This window comes from Eutrigla gurnardus (genome assembly GCF_963514095.1).
Source record: "Eutrigla gurnardus genome assembly, chromosome: 2".
Classification (NCBI taxonomy): Eukaryota; Metazoa; Chordata; class Actinopteri; order Perciformes; family Triglidae; genus Eutrigla; species Eutrigla gurnardus.
The window spans coordinates 18,848,077-18,872,013 of record NC_139916.1 but is presented as its reverse complement, the minus strand read 5'-3'; the positions used below and the strand labels follow the sequence as shown (position 1 = coordinate 18,872,013).

At 41.2% G+C, this 23,937-nt stretch overlaps 1 protein-coding gene across 1 annotated transcript; it reads left to right on the top strand.

The window, feature by feature from the left end:
* The first annotated feature begins 1,678 nt into the window (after positions 1 to 1,678).
* On the top strand, positions 1,679 to 22,536 carry arhgef25b (Rho guanine nucleotide exchange factor (GEF) 25b). Its single transcript, XM_084028615.1, has 16 exons — positions 1,679 to 2,050; positions 11,369 to 11,691; positions 11,766 to 11,879; positions 14,676 to 14,803; positions 15,020 to 15,086; positions 15,339 to 15,442; positions 15,645 to 15,714; positions 17,150 to 17,239; positions 17,320 to 17,412; positions 17,658 to 17,708; positions 17,952 to 18,029; positions 18,119 to 18,310; positions 18,403 to 18,583; positions 18,665 to 18,870; positions 18,969 to 19,109; positions 21,300 to 22,536. The coding sequence occupies exons 1-16, from the start codon at positions 1,957 to 1,959 to the stop codon at positions 21,387 to 21,389; spliced, it is 2,022 nt and encodes a 673-aa protein (XP_083884741.1). The 5' UTR covers positions 1,679 to 1,956; the 3' UTR covers positions 21,390 to 22,536.
* The last annotated feature ends 1,401 nt before the right edge of the window (positions 22,537 to 23,937 follow it).

The following is a 23,937-nucleotide window of genomic DNA, read 5'->3' as shown; positions in this document are numbered from 1 at the left end:
GTTGTCGGATGAAAACAGTCGGGGCATCCACACACGTTTCAAGTGGGCCAGGAAGTCCACTCTGCCGGCAGGAAACAAAGGTAACACAGTCTTTTTATCTGCTTCAGTCTTCCCTGAGAAATACTATAGTTTACTGTTGTGTGCCCCTCTTATGTCGGCCCTAGTGGGGAGCTAGCTGACAGGAAGAGCAGCAGACTTTTGACTGAAAATCTTTCACTTTACACACAAAATATTATGGATGCATTTGAGATTTTAAATACTAGAAGCACCCCCTCCCACAGACACACACACACACACACACACACACACACACACACACACACACACACTCACACACAAAAAGCACACATACTTATCCTGATGATTAAACATTGGCTACTTAGGTGTGTGCTTTTTGTGTGCAGTGTGCACACCGACATACACATGCATGCACATTCAATAATCCTACATTGTGAAGAGATCAGTGCTTTTCAGCTCACATGGATCAACATGTTCGCAGAGTTTTTAAAAGCTTAACTCGATGGCCAAGCGAGCAGGAGCATTTCGATGTTTTTATAGCTATAATCTGTCCTCAGTGGATTGAGATGCCAGGGTCGTGTTGGTCGACCCAACGTGAGTGTATGGTTATCTATCTGTGCATGTGCTTGGAGCTGTTTTATATACAGTATGCGTGTCACATAGAAAGCAGCAGCTGACGTCTTCTCTTCCTGTTATTTATTCTTCAGTGACTTTGTCTATGTTTGGGTTCGTATGAGTATACGCATAAATCTCCTTAAATCACACGCCACAAGCCTGGACAGCTGTGCTCGGAAGATCATCTAGTTGTGAATGCTTAATCTTGGTTTTGAGATTAAATCGGTCCGTTTCCATCCTGCTGGCTCAGTTTGCTTTGTGTGGGATATTTCCGCATGTTAGTTTTTCCACAGCAGAGGAAATGCTTTGGTACCTGTGGTGACAAAGGAGAGCAGGCAACTGCCTTTTGATTAGAGAGGGAGGTTATTTCACAGGTTTAAAAAAACATAATCATCCATAAACTTCTTTGATCTGATTTGATTCATAATTTATCTGTAAGCGCAGGTTTATCTGGTGCTACTTTTATTGCTTTTGAGCAAAAGTGTGATGCTGCCCGTTACATACAGAGAAACTCCCAGTTTGCACTGTTGTGCTGGTAGCACTGTAAGCTGCTAGCCAATGGCTCATCCGTCGCCATGTTGAAATCCAGAACAATGCAGGCAATTCCTCAATATTCCCCATATTGGGGACCACTGACATATAATAACCCAGATAACAAAATCTGGTAGTTGTTTTTTGTTTGCCTGCGTACATGCATGCAATTACATTTCATGTAATTCTATTATACTTTAGTAATTCAGCTTGTTGTATTTAAATCATTGCTTATTTATTATCATAAGTCCTTTGCTCATGCAATGACAGCACTGAAGGTCCCTCAGCCACAGACCTAACACTGAGAAGAGAAGCTGACGAGGGAGGTGTGAGGAGAGAGGGAAGAGGGAGCAGAAGGGGAGGGGAGAGGAATAAGAGGAGGTGGGACTGAGAAACAGATGCTGGCACAGTAGAGCAGTGTGTTAGCCACCACCCCATCACAGCCCCTCCCATTCCCTGCCTCTCCCTCTCCCTCACTTTTGGTCCCTCATAATCTTTACCCATTATCTGACCACACAGTGAGAGACAAGAGTGGAGGAGAGTGCTGTCTCTCTCGGTTTTTCCACTGCTATTTTTTCAAATCATGGGATAGAAACAGCGTCCCAGGGGTTACTACTCAGAGTTGGACTATGACTGAGGAGCTATCTGTACACTTTTCCTCCCATCTCATCTGGGTATTACCACAGGAATAGTACATGTGTGTGTGTGTGTCTGCACATGCTTACATGTGTGTACGTCCAGCATGATGCCTGCTTCTGATAGTCTCGAGTCAAGCAGCAGGAGTGGATCATCATGAGAGGGGGTCACCACCAGCGAGGATGTGGGTGTCAGCACCTGTTCAGAAAACTGCTCACCAAATGTGGCTGCTGCTTTGTTCGAGTTAGAGGTATGTAGATGCTCTTCACAAGGACCTTTACTGTAGTTGTTCTCTCCGTGTGGAGAACGCTCTTACAGATAATTTATTGTTTTGCTTGTTCACAACATTTTGCAATGTTAGGAGATGCACTTGATTGTCACCGAAGGTCTCCGGTTCACTCCTCCAGTCAGCATGTCAAAGTGTCCCTGAGCAAGATACTGAAAACCAATTTTTTCACGACAGGCTGTGCCATCGGGGTGTGAATGTGCATCAGATTAAATCCTGATGGGCAGATGTCACTTTGCATGGCAGCCTCTGCCATCAGTGTATGAATATGTGTGTGTGAATGGGTGGAGGCTGACATGTAGTGTGAAACAATTTGAGTCTTCGGAAGACTAGTAGGGTACTATATAAATGTAGTTCCATTTACCATTTACTGGAGAACAAGACCCTGAGAACCTGAAGGGTGCAATCCACGGTTTTCCAGCAGAGAACTATGGCCTTAGACTTGGAGGTACTGACTCTTATCCTGACTGCTTCACACCCAGCTGCAAAACGCCCCAGTGTGTGGTGTACCCCCCACAGGACTACCCAAGCGACGCAATCATAGTGCATTCTCCAAGTCCACAAAACACATGTAGATCCATTGCTCCACTGTTCCATGGCTAGGATGGGATCCGCTTTGCTCCTCTTATATCTGAGGTTTGACAACGGCGCTTCTTCCCCAGAGTCACCAAACTCGGCCTCCTCCACGAAGGACGTATTGGTCGGGTTCAGTAGTCCCTCAAAGTGTTCCTTCCACCGTTCGACAATCTCTCCAATCCAGGTCCGCAGTTCTCTGCCTGCTAAACACAGCCTTAGACAAACCCTGCTTTCCCTTTCTGAGTCTTCTGACAGTTTGCCATAACTTCCTTGAGGCCAACGGAAGGTCCTTCTCGATAGTCTCGAGAAGGACTTTGTCAACCACCGCAGCTGCAGCCCTTCTGCCAAATGGTACCTGTCCCCTATTGGACCCAGGGGTCCTAATATGGACCCCTGGGCACCAACCAGAGACTCCAAGTAGGCTGGGTACTCCAAATTGCTATTCTGTGCTTAAACACAATGAATCAGGGGCTTCCTTTCAGTGACTTCCAGTCGCATAGAGATGGCCCTCTCATTCCCGGAGAAAACTACAATGTCTTGACGCCTCTCACCCTGGGCAACTCCAGAAAAGCCTGGAGTCCAGCCCCTCTCCAGGAGTTTGTTTCCAGAACCAGTGCTATGCCTGGAAGTGAGCCCAACTATATCTAGTTGGTACCATTCCATCTCCTGCACCAGCACCAGCACCAGCTTTGATTCCTTCCCCACCAGAGAGGTGACATTCTACATCCCTAGAGCCAGTCTGAGATGCCAGGGATCGGGATGCCTCAGTCTCCGCCTTTCTCTGCCAGATTTTTTGGGTCATTTTTGACAGTCCTCAACTTTGGTGTTGGTGTCAGGTGAGAAATTCCTCTGTATTGGAGCTACAAATAGCATTGGCAAACATATATTATACGTTGATCAGTAGTCCTACCATTGGGGAAAAAAGAGAAAGGGCTGAACACTCCTTTAACTCTGATTCTATAAAAAACCAAGAGCCTTTTAGATAGTCTTCTACAAGATGACACAGTGGCAGTATTGATTGAAGATTTGTGACAGTTTCATTAATATTAATTTTTTCCAGGATGGATTAATTTACATAAAATTAGCAGTTTGTTTTTAGAAGGACAGCCTTCAGACAAGAACAGCCAGAGTTGCTGTTGAGCACTGAATCTCTGAAACACATTAATCAATGAGTCACTTCCTTGACATCCTCTCCTTATGAAACTAGTCATAAAGACCACATCACGTGCATGCAGGCACACACACACACACACACACACACACACACACACACACACACACACACACACACACACACACACACACACACACACACACACACACACACACAGAGTGAGATATCATCTTAGGAAAGAAAGAAATTCAATTTATGAGTCCCAGAATACAACATCTTCATTACTATCTCTGTATCCTTGACAATAATTTGATATTATGAGATGAAAGTGTTTCTGTTTTTGTTTCTACTGATGATATGAAGAATGTATGCTTCCTACTGCTGTAGCAGCGCTCTTTAGCAGTAGCTGAAGGATTTTAACATTATGACAGTATGAGAAAAGAGAAATTTACCCACACAAATCTAGAAAACATCAAAGATAACACAACAAAGTCCAAGACTTAAGAGTAGTGGTGTCTGTGAATGTGTAGCATTAGCTCCCTAGCTTGCTTAGAAAGCATGAGCTTGAATAAAATGCTAAAATGATACTGTTACAAAACTAACCGTTCTCTAACTGGTGGTAAAGGAAAGAGTTTCTACTTTTGTTACCAACTGATTGGAGGTTGAAGGAAAATCATAAAGCTTTTATGTCTTTTTACAATATTTTTTATAATATATAATTACATTTGAACTAGACTGTTAACTTTTGGTACATTTCGCCGAGTCAGTTTTGGGCTAGATATGTGTAGGCTATAACACAAATTCAATTAGATGATTAATAATATTTGATTAGATGAAAACATACGCATACATTAGTAAGTAATTTTTCTTTGCAGCGTTTTTGTATTTCATGTAAAAACAGAGAATGATTTTCTTAATCTGTACCCCTACAATACCGTGACTCAGGTTCAGAACAATTCTGAAAATGCACTCATACAGACACACAAACACATCTCATTACTGGCTGACCCTTAAATCCCCGGCCTTTCTAGTTACTCGTGTAGTTATTACAGAACAGCCCCGATCTGAGCTTCTCTGACAGACCCTGTGCATTCACATGTTAAAAATATAAAGTGAAAACAGCCTTGAGTTATGATGCCTCGCTTTCTCACTTTTGATCACAAGGATAAGAACATATCAAACATTTCTCTTTGGGCTACATACCCCCTGTGTTATGTGGTGTGAGAATTGCTGTTATACAATGTGTTTTCTTCCATTCTCTAAAAATAGCCTTTTTGTGTGTTTGTGTGTCCGTGAATGATTTTGCTTTTTGTTGAAAGCCTAGCAGTTACAATCATGATAGCACCGGCTCTCCCTTTTTTATCCAATCTTGTATATTCTTTTGTACCGCTTTTATTCTGCAAGAATACTTTAGCTGGAGAGCCATGTCTTTTATTTTCAATTGTCGTTCTGATGTAGTTTGGGGCTTTCTCTTTTGTTATTGTGGCATTCTATTCTCCCTCTACCTCCTCCTCCCTATAACTCCTTGATTCTACGACCTCTCTCATTGAGTGTTTCATTTCATTTGGCTCAATGTCCAACAGCTATTTATAAAGGCAGAGAAACACCTCCAGATAAAGTCTGTTTCAGGGGAACTTGCTTGGAAATCTACTTAAAAGTCCTGCCAACAATCCCACTGTCTCATTACACATACATCACTGTGGCTCAGATACTGCCATGACTAACACTCCATTAGTCCACCAGTGTGTGTGAGGTCATCATTGCCAGTATGTGAAGAAGTAAACATGATGACTAACAAGCACAAAAGCGTCTCGCACAGAGCACCTATATACAGAAGGGTATCTGAAGACTAAGCCATGTTGCACTTTTGCATTTGGTGGTTGCGTGTTTTTCTTGGAATATTGTTGCTGAACCAGGACTGCCTGATCTTAAACCTTTAGACGTGATCTTGTGTCCCTCAAGGAGAAATGTCCAGCAGACTCTCTTCTTAGGCAAGGCAAGCTTATTTGTAGAGCAAATACAAAAGTGTTTTTACATAATGCATCAAACCAGAAATATAGATTAAATATTTAGATTTTTTTTTTTTAAGAGAACAAAATTGTCATAATTAATCTAAATTGTTTATTTATCTCACAGTGACTATTGACCACTAAAATGGAGTCCAATTTCTGCCAAATTTGAAGAAATTCGCTCAAGGCGTTCTTGGGGTATCGCGTTCATGGAAATTGGACGGATGTGAGGTCACAGTGACCTTTGACCTCCAAAATCGAATCAGTTCATCCTTGAGTCCGGGTGGATATTTGTGCCACATTTTGAGATATTCCCTCGAGGGTCTCCTGAGACATTCACGAGAATGTACTAGATATAAGTATGTGCCATAGAAATAGAATATGAGTAGAACGGACATTCCTAATCAAATCAAACTTGGCAGCCATTTTTATGTGTACCGCTGCCATTGCGACGATTGTAGCAGGCAAACTTTGTAAAAACTAAACCGACTTCTGGCAAGTTACAAACTGACTGAGGTGAGGTTTTGCAGTAACGACTAAAGCCATCATTGGAGTAAGAACATTACAAAGCACAGAGAACCAGAGTAAACAAGTAATATTTAACAACTTGATGCTTCAACCACACACTTTTCTCAAGATGAAAGTGTAAGATACATTATGATCAGCAATTTACTGCTATAATTATTATTCTTTTGATTATTTTTCATATCAAAAGTAAATCAAGTGACTATGCTGTGAAAGGGTTGTTCATGTTGATGAACTCACAGATAAATAACACCCAACTCTGCAGTCCCCCTCAGCTCTAGAGAGCTTTCTGGCATCTTTCAGTCCATTGTTTTGGTCTCACCATAATTAAATTTGACCCTACACTCAAACTTTGTTCCTCGACCGGACCTTCAGTGAGGGGTAGATCTAGAATTTTGTTGAGCAGAAAACCAAAACTATGTGGGATGGCCACAATGTATGAGTGAGAAGCCACATCAGCAGCCTGCAGCGCCGTGGGAAAAAGGAAGTGGTGGCATGAGGAGTGCATGTCTCGCTACACTCAAAAATGTAACTGGGTCAGTTACACACATTATGTGTGTATGCATGAGATGTGAAGGGACATTAATCACAATTGTTCTTGTTAAAGTTTACCAGCAAATGCAGTGGACCTAATAATGACTCAGGTCAACGACGCTAAGAGCAAAGAATACAAAGAGTGAACGAAACCACGGGCATGACAGTTATACACTTTTATTGATATCTCTACGCATATGGCAACACAGATGATGAAATTATTGTTATCATAGATATTACTTACTTAACTATTTTGTTGATGCAGCAGTGGCAGCTAGTCAGTGGATATCAGGTAGCAGTAGCAGTCAGCAGCAATATTTTAAGTAAAAGCTGCTAAAACTCTTTTACTGAGGCTTTTGAAAGTAACTGTAATGCAGAATTTTCCTCTCGCTCTCATTTTGGAATGGGCCCACTCATTAATCAAATGTGGCGCAAAGAAGATGCATCATTTATGTGTGTGTGTGTGTGTGTGTGTGTGTGTGCATTTTTAATTCTATTAATCTATCACTCCTGGATTCATAAACAGCTTTGTTTAGGAGTGAGTGGATACAGATGACATGAGCGTTGCTGAGTGTGTAGTTTCGGTGATGACCGCAGTGGACTGAGAAGTATTTTATTTGGCAGTATTAGTATTACAACAGGAAGTGAAGCAAACCCTATAACCCCAAAATGACTGGGCTTGATTGCAATAATGACAATTTCATAATTAAGCACATAAAGAGTATGCTTCTCCAGTACACACAAATGAAGGCCAGGCACATTACATGTGTAAAGCTTTAGTCATGCTTAAATTTGGTGAAGTGTCATCATGCTGTTTGAAGCTCCAGCAGCATCTCAGTAATTCCTGCTGTTGCTGACCATGACCATTTATGGGATTTAGTGGGGGAAGAAACTGTCTCCCAATCGTCTGCTAAAGCAGAGTGGGAGGCTTACATGATGTAAATTAAGAAGCAGCACAAATACAGTATTCTTCTCACACGAGTTAATTATTGAAATGCAACATGTTGTTGGCAGATATACAAGCTCCTCTTTATACACCTAGAATTCGTTTTGTGGAATTATTTTATACTCTGACTCTAACTGTAAATAAACCTTTAACAATACTTTGAAGTCTAAATGTCTGGTTGTCATTTTAAAGTATCAATCAAGTGGTAAATATTCACCCATCTGCCCACTATGATTCATACTTACCCTTTCTTCCATATTCCATCATGTTGCTATTGATTAAATACTCTTATAAAGTTTAATAGTTTCATTAAGTACAAAAGGCTCAGAGGAGACAGAGTAAACTGGATTATTCTAAAAGAAACCATTTCTCCATATGTATACTTTTCATATAGTTTCAGTTTACTAACAATGTTTTTCACTGCTTATTTTTGTTTTAGGTTCAGTTTTAGTTGACTAAAATAACCCTAGTCAGTGAAGAACTCCTGCACGCCGTCATCTTGCACAGCTTTTATTATTGTCATTAAATTATCTTTAGGAATGTGAGGAAGCGTATGTCTTGAAATTATGAAATAAAGTGGATAAAGTTGAGTTGTGAGCCAACTGCTTACTATCTACAGTTGTCTGACGATGTTGTGCAGCTTTGTATTCATCAATGGTTGGATGTGATTTAAGCTGAATTCTGCTTCAGTGGCTTTCTTTCGAAAAACAGGTCAAAACCTAAAACCACAGTCTACTCAATTTCAATCAGTTGCCATTGTCATATATCAAACCGTTGTTTAGTGCCATAGTTACTGCGGTGAGCTGCCAGGACCTCAGTGCAACAGACAGGGTTACTGTCAGAGAGACGGACTCTTCACTAATGTTTTGGTCTTCTCTTTTTTTGCCTTCTCTTTCCATCTTGTTTTGTCTGAGCCAACCGCGTTGCCGTGAGAATTAAACCCCACACAACCTTAATCCATCCATCTGTATGCAGGAGAGAATTGTTGTGTCACATAAAGCACCTCCATGAGAAGTTACAAAAATCGGCCCCATTGATACGCGAAAATGGTCATAGAAAATGTTTTTCTGCATCTGCTCATGAAGAAAATGTTGAGTGTCATTTGGATCCTGCATGCGAGGATGCATTCACAGATCGCATGGTTGCAAGCTGACTGCTGGCGCTCTGCAGGCCGGATGATGGTCCAGCTGTTGCTCTGTGGGAAAATGACATGTTACATAAGTGTCTCAAGCAAACATGACAAACTGAGTCACTCAGCTCAGCAGGGATTTGGGTGTCACAGTGACCATTATGCCCCATTAATAGTCAGTTCATAGAAAATTCTGATGTGTTTGTAGAAAAGCCTGCAGTAAGGTGCACTTTTTGATCATTTTTAACAGATGGTTAGGTGGTTAGTGGTGGTCCTGATCTTGAGAGGTAGAAATCAAGGAGACCAGATGTCTGTCTTTGTTCAGGGTGATAACATTGTGTGTGTGTGTGTGTGTGTGTGTGTGTGTGTGTGTGTGTGTGTGTGTGTGTGTGTGTGTGTGTGTGTGTGTGTGTGTGTGTGTGTGTGTGTGTGTGTGTGTGTGTGTGTGTGTGTGTGTGTGTGTGTGTGCTTGTTAGTACAACTGATTCTGTTGTATTTGTCTTATTTATCTTATTTGTCTTATTTATCTTATTTGAGTGACATAATAGATAGATATTATGTCTTTTTTTTGTAAAGCCATAGACACAGACATTTTATGGTTATTTGTAGAGATGTTGTTGGCTGTCTTGGCTGCCATGCCTGTGAATTGGGATGGTGGTTCCCATTCTTAAAAAAGGGTGATCGGAAGTTGCGCTCCCAATTATTGAGGTATCACACTGCTGAGCCTCCCTGGGAAAGCGGATGCTAGATGGGGCCGTTGCTATGAGCTATTATACTTATACTTGTGTGTGTACTGGTGTTCATCCAATACTTTGGTTTATCATCAGCTGTACTTTGTGTTTAATGCTAAATGCTAAGTATGCTTTAGGGCGTGGTTACCGTGTGATTGACAGCTGACCTCGCCAGCGCTGCCTTTCAACCGTTGCTACCATTGCAATTAAATTAAATTAAACACTTAGCTATAAGGTTTACCTCAAATTACGGAAGCTAACTTTGCCAGATTGACCGAGATGTAATAAGGTCACTTTCGTTTACAGGTTTCAAAAATCCCAAGATGGCCACCGCCAAAATCCCACAAATGCCAAACTCAAGGCTTTAAAACTGTAGTCCAATTCATGACTACATCATGACGACTATGTCCATTTCTTGTATACATTCTATGATCCTCACAGAGCTGCTACCGTGGCTCTTATTTCAGTGTCTTGCATCTGTGCTACTATTGTTGGTCAGGACAACTTGAGAGATCCATTTTGATGATGAGTCCATTTTCAGTTTAAACCTCAGCCAAGAACCACCAGAAAAACACTTAACACACAAACACTTTCAAATGCTCTTCCCATTCTATGATGAATTAGTTTAATTACAATCTTATACAGTCTTGAATCCTACTTTACTTGCCTGCATTGTTTTACATATATTGTACATATACACATTATGATCACCAATGTCGTATTTGTGTATTTAGGGAAGATTTTGCTGGTCCCCATGAAATAAAAGGCGAACTGAAATGAATCTGGATGAAAAACACATTATTTAATATATCACTGTCAATATGGAGTCTTGTTTAATGGCAGTATCAGACAGTTTTGGCAAATGGATGACCCAGATTTCCACTGGCTTCTCAAAGCTTGTTATTATGATTACAGCTTACATAAATGTGCTGACAGCGAATAGTGGCTTCTGGCAAGAGTCCAAAATGACAAAATGAGCCTCCTGAAAGATTCCACTTTGCTACGATGAGCAGAATAGAGTGAAATGTTAATGTTAGGGTGCTTGATTAAAACAGTGTGGTAGAGGATAATGGACCAGTTTCCACACTCAAGAGAATTAGAGCTGGAAACAAAATCCAGCTGTGGCGTAAAAGGGTGTCAGCAGTGTTGTAGAATGAGGGCAGTTCAGTGCAGATGTGATGGGCTCAGTTGTGACTGAGGACGGGGGGAATAAATCATTCCAGTTTGTATCCTTTAAATGTTATTGTTGAGAAGTTGGTAGTACGATCTCCATCTCCTAATTACATTAATGGAATTTATTTCTTTTAAGAATAATAAAAATGCCCAAAAATGCTGTCTTCATGTCAGTTGATCAACAGAACATGTAGTCCATTATAGTTTCCTACACAGCTGAGTAAAATTGTTGTAACTACCTTGAACAGGATAATGATGGACCTTAAGATAGTGTCCCCATTTTTTGGTTTAATACATTTTTATACATGCATGCACTCGAGCTACATTATTTAGCAAGTACATTTATGAGTACATGAGAACAGATGTGTTTATAATAATTTAGGACTAGTCGCTACAGTAGCTGCAGCTACTAAAGTTACGGTTAGGGCTTAACACAGGAAATTGCTCAACATTTTTGTGCAGAAATCTGTCTGCATCATCTGACCTGAGAGGATGTACCCCACAATTAGCTGCTGTATGTTAACCCAATCCTTTTCCCTCTGTAGACGAGTCGTACTCTGTGGCTTGCAGTACCGGCAGCATCACCCCATCAGTGGGCCCTGTGCCCCACCAAGCCTCAGGCAGCTCCAGCCCCTGCTCACACTCCTCGTCTGGAGGATCACGGCACCCTGTCAGCGCCCTCAAGAAATGGCTCACCAATCCCGTCCGCAAGTTGAGCTCCGATGCAAGGGGAGGAGCGGGAAAAGTCGAGAAGCAGATGTGCAGGTCAGACAGGAGGCAGCCGCCATCGCCCCTTTCCCACAGTGAAACTCAGCTGAGGCCTCTGGAAACCCACGACAGCTACACCATCCTCCCGTCCGGAGATACGGTGAGACAGGCGGTTACATTTATACCTCCTGAGGAAAAACATTTCATGTTGGTTGTTGTTTTTGTGTTTTGCAGGTGTGGAAAGATGACCTGTTGAGTCCTGCAGGTCCTGCAGGCCCTTCACCTCCACAGCCGCCCTGTCAGAGCTACTTGTCTGACCTCCTGCAAGGCAGAGACACACAGAGTCTAGTAATTACTCAACTCTACACTATTCTAATCTATAGTCTGTTCTGTTCTATTCTATTTCTGTCTCAGCAGATACTGAAGTTGTAGGTGGACCCTTCTGAGATTGATTGATTCATTGAAAATGGTCCTGGACTAATTTTAATTAGTGAACTTTATCAAACTAGGCATTCAATATCTCAAAATAAGTTATATTAGAATATAAAAACTAAAGAAATAGAAAACTGGATCATAAGAACAAAGAAAGTAGACAAGGTAAAAAGTTATTTTAAGTTTTTTATTTTTTATTTTAGAACATTATAAAAATAATTTGTGGTGCAAATAAAGCTGGGAAACATAATACGTGTTGTTGCTGTGATGGCGTGAAATGACAAAGTGTATAAAACAGTGTTTTTCCTGATGGGAAATATAATTACAGCCCAGAGTAGCAGAGTCAGAAGTGCTCTCAACACTTAATTCTTCACTCTATTCACAATTATCTCTCTGAGCCTCTCATCATTTAACCCTGAAGTAATGCAGGTCTCATGAGTCACTAATGGATCAATGATGGAAACACTTAAATGTTTCAACAACACACTCTGAAACTATGAATTCTAAACATGGACATCCCCCCCACATCTTTTTCAGCTGTGTTACATGTGAAAGACCTCTTATCTGCACACATTATTTGACTTCCACTAATTGTGCCAATTGAATAGCACTTACATTCACATATTGCTGCATATTTGATTTTCACACAAGCACATATGAATACTTTCCTGGGACCTCTACGCTTGTGAATGCTCTTTGAAAGGCTCTGTGAAGTGGAATCAATCCTGCTTGTCTAGGCGGCATCTGGAAGTAATCAACAGTCTGTAACAAGCTGAAACAGGGTCAGGGTTGAGGGTGAGACGTGTACTGTCACGACACCCAGGCAGCCCAAGCAATAAAGAGCTAATTAGCCTAGGGGCACTCCAGGGCCGACAGCCACACATGAACATAAATACCGACGTTGGACTGGCAAAGCAAGGGGTTTCCCTATACGTCAAATCAGCGTGAACCTGTCCTTCCTTCCTTTCTTGGCCGTCCACTGGTTCAGTTCCTGTAGCTTTGTTTGGACAATGTTCTGCTTGATAAATGACTTCACTTTCAGCTTTTCTCAGTCCAATGTTCCTTTGGGACAGTCTTATTGTTCCAATCGGCAACAGCAGCTTTATGTTTACTTTGGCTCCTCAACCCTTTAATGCTGTCCTTCCCAGGTCAGGCCTTATCATCTCTTTATTTATTTCTTGAGACTTAGGCGAGAAGGCAGTAAATCTTTACATACAGTAAATATAAAGCTACACCTAGTGGCCAGTTTGCTTAGTTTAGAAGAAGGAAACACCCGGCTGGCTCTGTTTGAAAACAAAATTGACTGCCAGCACTTCGACAGATCGCCTATTCATGTTACAACTTGTTGGCTTTAAATATACAAAAACCGAAGTCTATAAAAGTTTTGAACAAGTAATTGTGTGATGGTCTATTTCTTAGCTGAGAGCAGTAACTTCCTGGAGTCTCCAGTGCAAAGTCTGACATTTTGTTAATTTTTACATGTTGTCTTTTGAATAGATAAAACAAAGGATATACAGTATAATGCAAGGTCTTACTTCGTGACCTTCAGAGGTGCTGGTATTTTGTTATGTTTGGACAAAGTCAGTCTAACTGTTTCTAGTCTTTATGCTAAGCTAAGCTAACTGGCGACTCAAGATATCACGCCTACAGACATAAGAGTGATCTTCTAATCTAAATCTTCCTAAAATGCTGATATATTCCTTTTCTCAGAGGAGCTAATGGATTTCTAGCTGATGAGAAATTACTGTAAGAGAGAAGGAAACATTAAGTGCATCAAGCAAGCTCAGCTCAGTTATAATGGCCGCTGACTAATTGAAAAGAACCAGCGTAGAGATGCAGTCTGACTCGGCCTCGGGGCGACTTGGAACAGTTGACTCGAATAGAGCAAGAGAGAAAAAAAAAGACTCGCCCTGAAAATAAACAGACAGCAGAAATGACCTACAAACTGACTCAACAGAAGGATTATCATCTGGTCCACCGATGCAGCGCACAAAATGAGATGAGGCTACAGTATGTCAAGAGGATTGAAGTCAAAGTCACATTAGATTATACTGCATTTAGGTGAGGAGTGATGTTTGTTATAAAATATATGACATTTTTTCATCTGACTGGTCAAATAGGAAAAAATGGTGCTTATTTGTTATCAATTTTTCACTCTTGTCTGTCAGGACTGGTTGTGTTTTTCCAATTTTCTGCCCAGCAGGTCTGCTCAGCAGCAGGGGGTGACATTAAAAAGTGATTATTACTCTCTGATTCCTTGGTTGTCTGGAGGGCGCCATGACTTTCCAAAAAAATATTATAAAAGGGAGCATAATATGTCTCTACTGATGGTTTGCCCATGATTAGGACCCTCTCATCTTTATATATTGCTACAGACGTATGCTGGCTGGGTCAGGGGGCACACTAGATGAAGCTTTATGACTTTAATTTGTGTGGTTGATGCCCAATGAGCAGACATAACCCTCCACCGCAGCACTGGGAAGACGTACTGCTGCTACACATATGAGTATTCATTTCTCTGACTTTTCTGCAATCTTTGCTTTTTTTGTGAAATAATATACCTCCTAGCTAATGATAGCTACAGCACAAAATGTACTTTCCTCTGGGTTTCCTTAGCCCACAGAAATTGATGCCTCCCTGTCTGCCTCCTCTTACATAATATGTTGCAGCGATGTTCACCAAAAGCTGTTCTGTCTTCTTTGTGTGTTGTAGAGTCAAAGATCCAGCATCAACACTCTCCAAGGGGAAGATGGCAGCACTGTGATCGATGACTCTGCCAGCCAGTGGTCAGCGACGGTGGACAGCGATGAGGAGAGAGGCGTCGCCCTAGAGAAGAGCATGTAGGTGTTGACCTCTGCACTAAAGGAGTAGTTCCACATTTTTCAGAAACACACCTTTTTTCGCTTTCTTACAGAGTTAGATAAGAAGATTGATGCCACTGTCAGACAAGAGTGGTGTCAATCTTTTCATCTAACTCGGCAAGATGTCACACCTTTCTGATTTGATTTTGCCAAAAAAATCTATTTTCTAATGTCCTTTTTTTGCTGTTTCAAAAGATATGTGCTGACAGAGCTGATAGAGACAGAAAGGCTGTATGTGGAAGATCTTGGACTTATAGTGCAGGTGTGTCTCTCTTCCAGCCTTTAAATAATCAATATGACTTTACTGACATCGATAACATACCGCAACCTATTTTTTTCCCATCCGGAAACCTCTGATCTGTGTGTGTGTGTGTGTGTGTGTGTGTGTGTGTGTGTGTGTGTGTGTGTGTGTGTGTGCGCGTGTGCGCGTGTGTGTGTGTGTGTGTGTGTGTGTGTGTGTGTGTGTGTGTGTGTGTGTGTGTGTGTGTGTGTGTGTGTGTGTGTGCGTGCATAGGGGTACATGGGCACCATGGCCAATCAGGGAGTGCCAGAGGACCTGAAAGCAAAGGACAGGATTGTGTTTGGAAACATCCACCAGATCTACGACTGGCATAAGGAGTAAGTTAGAGACCCCCCCCCCCCCATACAGGTTGCACATATTTCTGAGCTTCTCATGTTTCATGGTGGTTCAGCGTGTGTCACGTCCCCTGTGGCTGTTTGTTTCCTGTGTGTGTGTGTGTGTGTGTGTGTGTGTGTGTGTGTGTGTGTATTTGACTGAATGACCATTCCTGCCTGACCTTTTCCACTCTGTGTCACACAGTTACTTCCTGGGAGAGCTGGAGAAATGTGTGGGTGATCCAGACAGCCTGGCCCAGCTTTTCATCAAACATGTGAGTCTACAGATCAGTGAGTTACAAACATGGATGACAAGTGTTTTTTTTTTTCTTCTTCTTTTTTTTTTTCCCCATCTCTCTGCGTGTCTTCAGTTTGGCTGAAGATCACAGCCGTCTCACAGATCAGACCTCTGACTGTGTGTGAAGCCTTGGCCTCCCCCTGCCATCCAGATGCGCCTTCATGTTGTAGATCAGTTTGTCTGCAGGTGCAGCTGCGGAAATGACGGCCTTGTAATCACCAGCTCTCAAAGCCGACAATCAGTGTTAAAGACGGTCTGCAGAGAACACGGCATTTGTGAAAATTAGCTGGAAATGAAAGAGCTCTATAAAAAGTATTCATGCCCCCCTTGAAGTTTTTCATATGTTGTTGTTTAACACTGAACTTAGGAAGTACTGATTATTTAAAGCAACTTCAAGGAGCTTTTAACTGGTTGTCATTTAATAATGATGCCTACATACATGAGCAAACAACTAGCTCTATATAGTTACTCTTAATGCCTGTCATCGGGTCCAATTCCAACATCAGATTTAAGGATTTGTAGACCCAGGTCTGGCTTTGTTGCCACCTTCGACCTGCTGTCGGGGCTCCGGCTGGAGGCAAAGAGCTCCACGCCCGGCTTCAGCCACCACCTTGTCTTTAGCTGGTCCCATCTGGACTTGACTGTCAGACAGTGCTGCAGGAAATTGAGAGGTTTTCTTAAGGCTAGTCTGGCAGCTGCAGATCTTTACGACACAACGCTGTGGCCTCATGGAAACACTACTACTGCTTTTGTCCAAAGGGTCTGCCAAAGTCAACACAAAATGAAAGTTCCTTGTGGTAGCTTTAATATCCATCCATCCATCCATCCATTGTCTACCGCTTATCCTGTATTCAGGGTCGCGGGGGGGCTGGAGCCGATCCCAGCTGTCATTGGGTGAAGGCAGGGTTCACCCTGGACAGGACGCCAGTCTATCACAGGGCCGACATGTAGAGACAAACAACCATTCACACTCACATTACAAATATCATTTCCAAAGCAATTAAAAACATAGAATAACTGAATTGAAAGACAAATGGGGGAAAAATATTTTGATTTCACGAACCTTTGCCTGCTCAGCTTTCCTATCAGCTCCACTCAGTGTAGCATAGCATGCCGAATTAAGCTACAGCAAATTAAACAATTCTTTCTCAGCCACTGGAACTATTTAATGAGACTAAGGTCCTGCACTGGTTTAACAATACTCCCCAAAACTCCTGAAGGGAATGGAAACAACAAACCTGAGACGGAACTAAGAGTCAGAGCAACTCCGAGGCTTAATTCTTCCTCTGTCCGCCTGTCACGCTGCCCCTCACAGACACTTGTCACATGACCTCTCTCTCTCTCTCTCTCTCTCTCTCTCTCTCTCTCTCCCTCTCTCTCTCTCTCTCTCTCTTTAATTCTTCTATTTCCAGGAACGGCGTCTTCACATGTACGTGGTTTACTGTCAGAACAAACCCAAATCAGAGCACATTGTCTCCGAGTACATTGAGACCTACTTTGAGGTGAGTGAACTTTTATACTGCAGTCAAGATTACTTTCATCTTTTTAAATCTCTTATTTTTGTATTTTTGTCACCTGACAGGATCTCAGGCAGCAGTTGGGACACAGGCTGCAGCTCAATGATCTGCTCATCAAACCCGTTCAGAGGATCATGAAGTATCAACTCCTGCTGAAGGTTTGCAGTTGAACATGATTGTGTGTGGAACAGCATTAAAGATTAAAGACAAACTTCTCATAAAGGTTTCCCCCGGAACTCAGAGGAAGGTGCAGTCAATGCACTTTGTCTTATTATTAATTATGTAGCGACTATAATAATCATGGTCAGATCCAAGTAGCATTTCCTTCTTGATTTTTATCACACGGGTGTGCTTTACTTTCAAACTGAAAATCATTAAACCTCTCTCTCACTGGCAATCCCAGGACTTCCTGAAGTACTACAGCAAAGCAGGAAGGGATGTCGAGGAGCTGCAGGTACAAATACATATACGGTCAGCTGCCGCTCTATTAGGTACACCAAACAAATGCAGTCTAATATGACAGCGCTTCAATAAATCCTGCCTTAATGAAGGTTAATGTTCAGTCTTTGTTGAAATGTTGAACTGTGTACCTAATAAACTGTCAGCTGCATGTGTAAAGTACTCTTCTCAGTCTGTTTATCACAAAATGGTGTTTTCAGTAATTGATTCTCCTTCATACGATTGTTTTCCCCTTAAGAGGGCGGTGGAGGTGATGTGCTTTGTGCCAAAACGCTGTAATGATATGATGAACGTGGGCAGGCTCCAAGGTTTTGAGGTGAGACACCGATTATTTCATCGCAGATGAAACGCATGCAGGGCAACTTACAGTCTATGACAATGTTTGTGACAAACGCACTGTTTCAGGGGAAAATAACAGCTCAGGGGAAGCTGCTGCAGCAGGATACATTCTGTGTCAGCGAGCCGGAAAGCGGCTTCCCGTCCAGAGCCAAGGAGCGGAGGGTCTTCCTGTTTGAGCAGCTGGTCATCTTCAGTGAGCCAATTGATAAGAAAAAAGGCTTCTCTTTGCCAGGGTACACTTTTAAAAACAGCATCAAGGTGCGATTTGAAACCGTGCTTCGAAACATCTTTAAAACATCTTGGATTATTGTTTTTTTCTTGCCGTTAAACGAGTCTCTTGTGTGCTTCAGGTCAGCTGTTTGGGCGTGGAGGAGCACTCTGAGAATAATCCAAGCACTCTGGTCCTGACCTCCCGTGGGACTGACGGCAGTGTGACGCGCTTCATCATGCAGGCATCCTCTTCGGAAATACAGCAAGCCTGGCTCGATGACGTGGTCCAGATCTTAGAGACTCAGAGGAACTTCCTTAATGGTACAAGAGCTCAGTGTTTCTTCAATAAATACACAGATTTAAAAGTGTGGTGTGTTTGACATCTCTTCCTGTCCACTGTAGCCCTTCAGTCTCCAATAGAGTACCAACGCAGGGCAAGCAAGTCAAACAGCCTGGGCAGGAATGTGCAGTCTCCAGCTGCGTCAGCATCTGGCCTGCGACCTCACTCCTCTGCATCCATGGACCGACGCCGGCTGCCCTGCCTGCTGTCTTACAACACCTCCCTGCCCTCTCTGCATCCACCACACCACAGCCCAGCCTCCAAGGTGGTGAGTGTCCAGCAACGCCTCCATGGCACATTGGCTTACATTAATGCATTTCTCCTTCTCTGAAATCCTCTTTGTTTGATTTCTCTTTCTCCCTCAAGCGTTCTAATCCCTGTGCTGCAACACCGAAAACAGCCTTGCCTCCACTTCCTGCCCACCAGATGCTCAGTTTGGGCACAGAGGTGAGACACGCCCGTCGGACGTCCAATGGCCTGCCACCCTGCAGCCAGCAGAGCATGCAGGTACGTCAGTGTTGATGAAAAGTGCAATCAAAGTCCAAAGTAATAAGTAACATCACAATTTAAAAGGTTAGTTCATCCAAATATGAATAAAACCTGCTCCATCTATGCTGGCACCCAAATACAGGGAAGATTAGTGTAACGAAAACAGCCTCTCTGTGACTGTATATAATCCACATAGAGCACACTTTAAACAGGGTTCTGGCTACATCTTGAGTTTCATTACGCTATATTGTTTCTGACTAAAAAGCTTGGAGGTGATTTTTTTAAATATAACATTTCAAGGCTGTGAAAGTAAGTGAAATGCTGATTTTCAACACACTATGAAGTCTTTAATTCATTTTTATTTATTTAAAAGCAAAGTATAGTAAAGTATAATATAGTATAACAGTAATCAGTGAATATACTTATGTATCAAAAGTGAAACTATGAACTTTAAAGAAAGGTTGATGTGTTCATTAAATGTTACAACTGATTTAATGGTGCAGCTGAGAGATATATCAGGTTATATTAGAACTATTACACACTATATAACCACCCGGTTAAGTGTTTATTGTTTGCAGCACAAATTGCATTAATAGAGTTTTTTCTTTTAATCGGGTGGATCAGATAGAGCTGTTATCTCTATATCTGCAGCCCGAGGCAGGTTTGTTGTCATGATCACTGATGACGAGAGGAAATTACTTTCTGGTTGCCTTTGTCAAATATCCTGTTGTTGTGGCTTCACAAATCAGATCGACCTAATCTGCAGCCAGTGTCATTCAGTCATCCAGTTTATGGAAAACCCACTGACCTGCTGTTTTATCTTATTCACTCAGACTTCCAGGAAATGGTTTGTCACCTATTAGATGTGCTTATCTATTCCACAAAGTCACTTTGTGTTTTTGTGTTTCCATCCTGAGTACAGGTTTTCCCAAGTACCTCAACTCATTTGTTTCCCCCTATGGTGCTCTTTTTTAAACTCAGTTTACAGTCATTTTTATGTACTAATGATCTTGTGTAAAATCCAGTAATGAGGTTTGAGAATAAAGTTATAGAATTGCATGTGGTCCATGTCAGAATTTGAGAGGCAGAAATATAGACGTTTTTGTATGTTAAATATCCTTTTTTAAAGCTGCACTAATGGATTAGTTAGCTAATATATATTTAATTAGCAACTGATCAGGTGTAATAAGAAAGGTATGACTCATAGTGACAAACCAGAGTTTTCTCCTCACCATTTTTTAAGCTCTATGGAGCTTTTTGGTGTCTTTCAGTCTTTTGTTTTGGTTTCACACAACTTCACTCTCATCGCTCTTATCAGCCAAGTTTAAACGTGCAGCTGTTTTCAGTGAAAAACGTCTTGATAACCTTCATCACCACCTGCCCATCTTCACACAGCAGACACAGTTAGCAATTAGCTGGTGAACATAGTTGAGCATTGAGCAGCTCCTCAGGCGGCGGTGGAGACCAAAACAGAGCTAAAAGAGTTTACATTTTTCAGGTCAACAGAAATACAACTCCAAATGAACGATAATTTTGCTCCGTAGCTGCTGTATTTATATATTTGTGTATTTATAACATTAAAATGTTAGTTAACATATTAGCTTTGTTGAGTTTGTCCAAGTGGCCAAACATAAATGAAGTAATGAAGCTTTCAAAATGTTTTTACAAAAACATGAACCATTGATTACTTCAAAAATGTATAAATATCTTTAGATGCAAAATGGGTTTAATATATAAAGAGATCCAGGTGTACACTGCAACATATTGTATCAGTTGCTGGGTTTGCATACATTCATTGTTTACAGTGTATAGTCAAGATTGTGACTAACTCTCAGTTTCTATCTCATTATTTTGGACTGGTTGATAAATGATGAATGTTTTATCTGAGAGTTTGTCTATTATATTATATTTCAAATGTATTTTGTTAATTCACATTGGAATATAGAGTATTTCCTTTTAATGTAGGCCAAGCATACTGATGGTTTTGAAATTGACTTGGCACTCTTAGCAACGAGGAATCTTGGAAAATCATATAGTGTTGTGTGTAAATTACCTTTTACTCTAACTGTTTAAAGAAGTTCAATCTTTTTTTTTTACACTGGTAGTATGAAGTAGGAATGGCCTTTCACCTTTTTGAAGTTGCACATTTAAACCATTTAAAATTTGTTAGTATTACAAATATTTAATTGGTTGCTTTTTGCCTCTCAGGGTGTGACCGCCAGTTTCCAGGCAACCACATTAAAGGAGGGTGCACCTCCAGCAAAGAACCTGGAACAGCTGAAGGAGAGCGAGCAGTAATGACCTGAACTCATTTCACCTTTCTGGAGGAGCAGTGCCTCGACTCAGTCGGCATTGTTTGTTTCACTCCTGTACAGAATGTCCTAGATTCCCCTCCAGACTTCCTTCAAATATCACCTGGATTTGATATTATAATCATATTGGTTTGATTATGTTTACTTCGAATATACACACGACTGCAGATGGTGATAACAGATGAAATGTAATGTGTGAAAATATGGTTTGGAAGCACCACACAGACTGTACTTCATATTGTATATGTATACATTTCTTACTTTTTTTTTCCATTGAAATTTCATGGATGAATATTTTTGTAATGCATAATATTTTCATAAGGAACTACTTCCACTTGATTGGCCCAGAGAACTCTCGAATCTCAAATCAGAACGGGGTTGTTCTCAGATGTGACTGCAGATTCCAGCTCCAGATCTGAAATCATACAAGTTGTGTACTTCTGTGGGTTCCCTGCAGATCAGCACATAGCTGCGTTTTCCCTTCGGTGGGCTATTTTAACCCCATTGTTAGACTGTTATCTGAATGAAACACGTTTGCAAACAAACACAAAGCTCTCGTCCTTATCAAGCAGAAAGTGGAAAAAGGGAACAAAGATAAAACAGGTGCTCAGCTGTCACTGTCATCTTGAATGTAAATAATATGTGGGATCATATCAATAAAGCTCTTTGACTTTTTAGAGAATTAAAAAGAAATGCTGTTCAGATATTTGTCATCGTCATTTCTCTGAAATAAAAGTGTGTGACTGAATGATGGAGCATTAAACCTCTCATTTCCCAGAATGGATGAGACAGCGGCCCCCTGGGAACAGACATGTACATGGACCCAAAACCTCTCACATGGGAGCAGGACACCAAGACTGTGGTTGCTTTGTTTCTCTTTGTGGTTGTTTCACGTTTCTTTTTTTAGTGATTTTGCACATTGTCTTGGGTCATTTGTAATAATAGTGCAACATTTTGCATATTTTGTGTTAGTTTTCATCTCTTTGTGGTCATATTTGTTCTCTTAATGGCCATTTCTTTGTTGTATTTCTGCATGTATCTGAGGTCATTTTGTGTCACTTTCGGTGTGTATCTGCAGTTTATTTAATTTTTTTTTTGCTACAGTAGTTATTTTTAATCTTTTTCATTATTTTTGTCTTGTGTTGTGTTTCGTCTCTTTCCAATGAGATATAGTAACAGTTGCCTCAAACGGGGCTCTGGTTCCTGACCCCCTGAGGCCTGTTACATAATAATCCATAAATCTTTCCATTGTATTGTAAATATAATAGACACGTGTACTTTGGAGAATATGTGGCATAACTTCTGCAGAAGAATCTGCAGGGAAACCGTGGACATGTTTTTTAAACCAGTAGCAACCCCTCCATGATGCTTCGGTGAGGAGGTTGAAGCCTGCTGATCTTCTGTCTGCAATTTAAAGCCTGTCCTTTAAGTCAAATGTTTCTTACCAATGTGTGGGTCACAGGCCTGTTAGCACCCGCCTTACCTTGTTATGACATACAGGGTATCCTCGTGACGTTCCTCGGATCAACTACCTCTATACAGTTTAAATTACATTTTTCAAAGTGTTTATTTGATTGAGAAATCAAGTCTGAGTAGGTTAGCTCACATAATTTACACATTATTTAAAGAAATGCTCTGAAAATTCCATTAATCTTTTCACCTGATCAGTTTAACCCTGTTGGTATATAGCGCCCCCTGCCTGGAACTGGTGAAGTACATTGTCAATTCGATGTTCCTCAATTTATATAATGGATATTAGTATTTATAGACAGATTTATTGAAATGGCCCTACTTGAACAAGGCACTAGTTCCTGCCCCCAGCTGCTGTTCTACATTACAATGAAAAACAGAAATGCCACTGTGATCCCTTTTTTTAAAGGCCTGCACTTCAGCACTCCGGGTGAAACACTTCCCTGCAACACACAGCATCGTACTGTAGGTTGATTGTGCCAACAGCCATGTGATAGTATGACACGTCCATGTCCCTAGGGTCACTCTTTAGTTATACTTTGCTTTAGTGTCGTCGGGGACTCTGTGTATTGACTGTACATGCACACATGTGCCTTTAGAAACAACTCCTCCTTCATCTTCTACATGCTCTCTTAAACATGTGTTACCTTCTCTGCACTACTCAACATGAATACTGTAAGCAGTTTATGTAAAAATGCTGAAAATGAACATTTACTTTAAGACTTATAAAATATATAATACAGTGTATCAAGAAGCTCCAAGGTTGCTCAGCTGCTGCTGGCCTCAATTCTACGAGTCACAAAACAATGACTGTAATATATGAAAGACTATATGAATCTTTATGATGCAGTTACCAATTTGACCAAAAAAAACAATAAAAAACAGACAAAATTACTAAATTCTACTCGTATCTCACAGCAGAAAAATTGAGTCCTGCTTTCACAGTCCAACATTAAGAGGAGATAAAAACTGGGAATTAAAATGGGAATTAATACATTTTTGTTTGATATGTTTCTCAGACTTTGGGAGCTAGACAGCCCAACACATTGTTGGACAATGAAAGA

Bases quoted from the DNA above. Each gene is read 5' to 3' on its own strand.
- arhgef25b (XM_084028615.1), top strand. From the start codon at position 1,957: ATGAGAGGGGGTCACCACCAGCGAGGATGTGGGTGTCAGCACCTGTTC. The intron at 15,715-17,149 runs GTGAGTCTACAG...TTCTATTTCCAG, and splicing joins CCCAGCTTTTCATCAAACAT to GAACGGCGTCTTCACATGTA. The intron at 18,584-18,664 runs GTACAAGAGCTC...TGTCCACTGTAG, and splicing joins TCAGAGGAACTTCCTTAATG to CCCTTCAGTCTCCAATAGAG.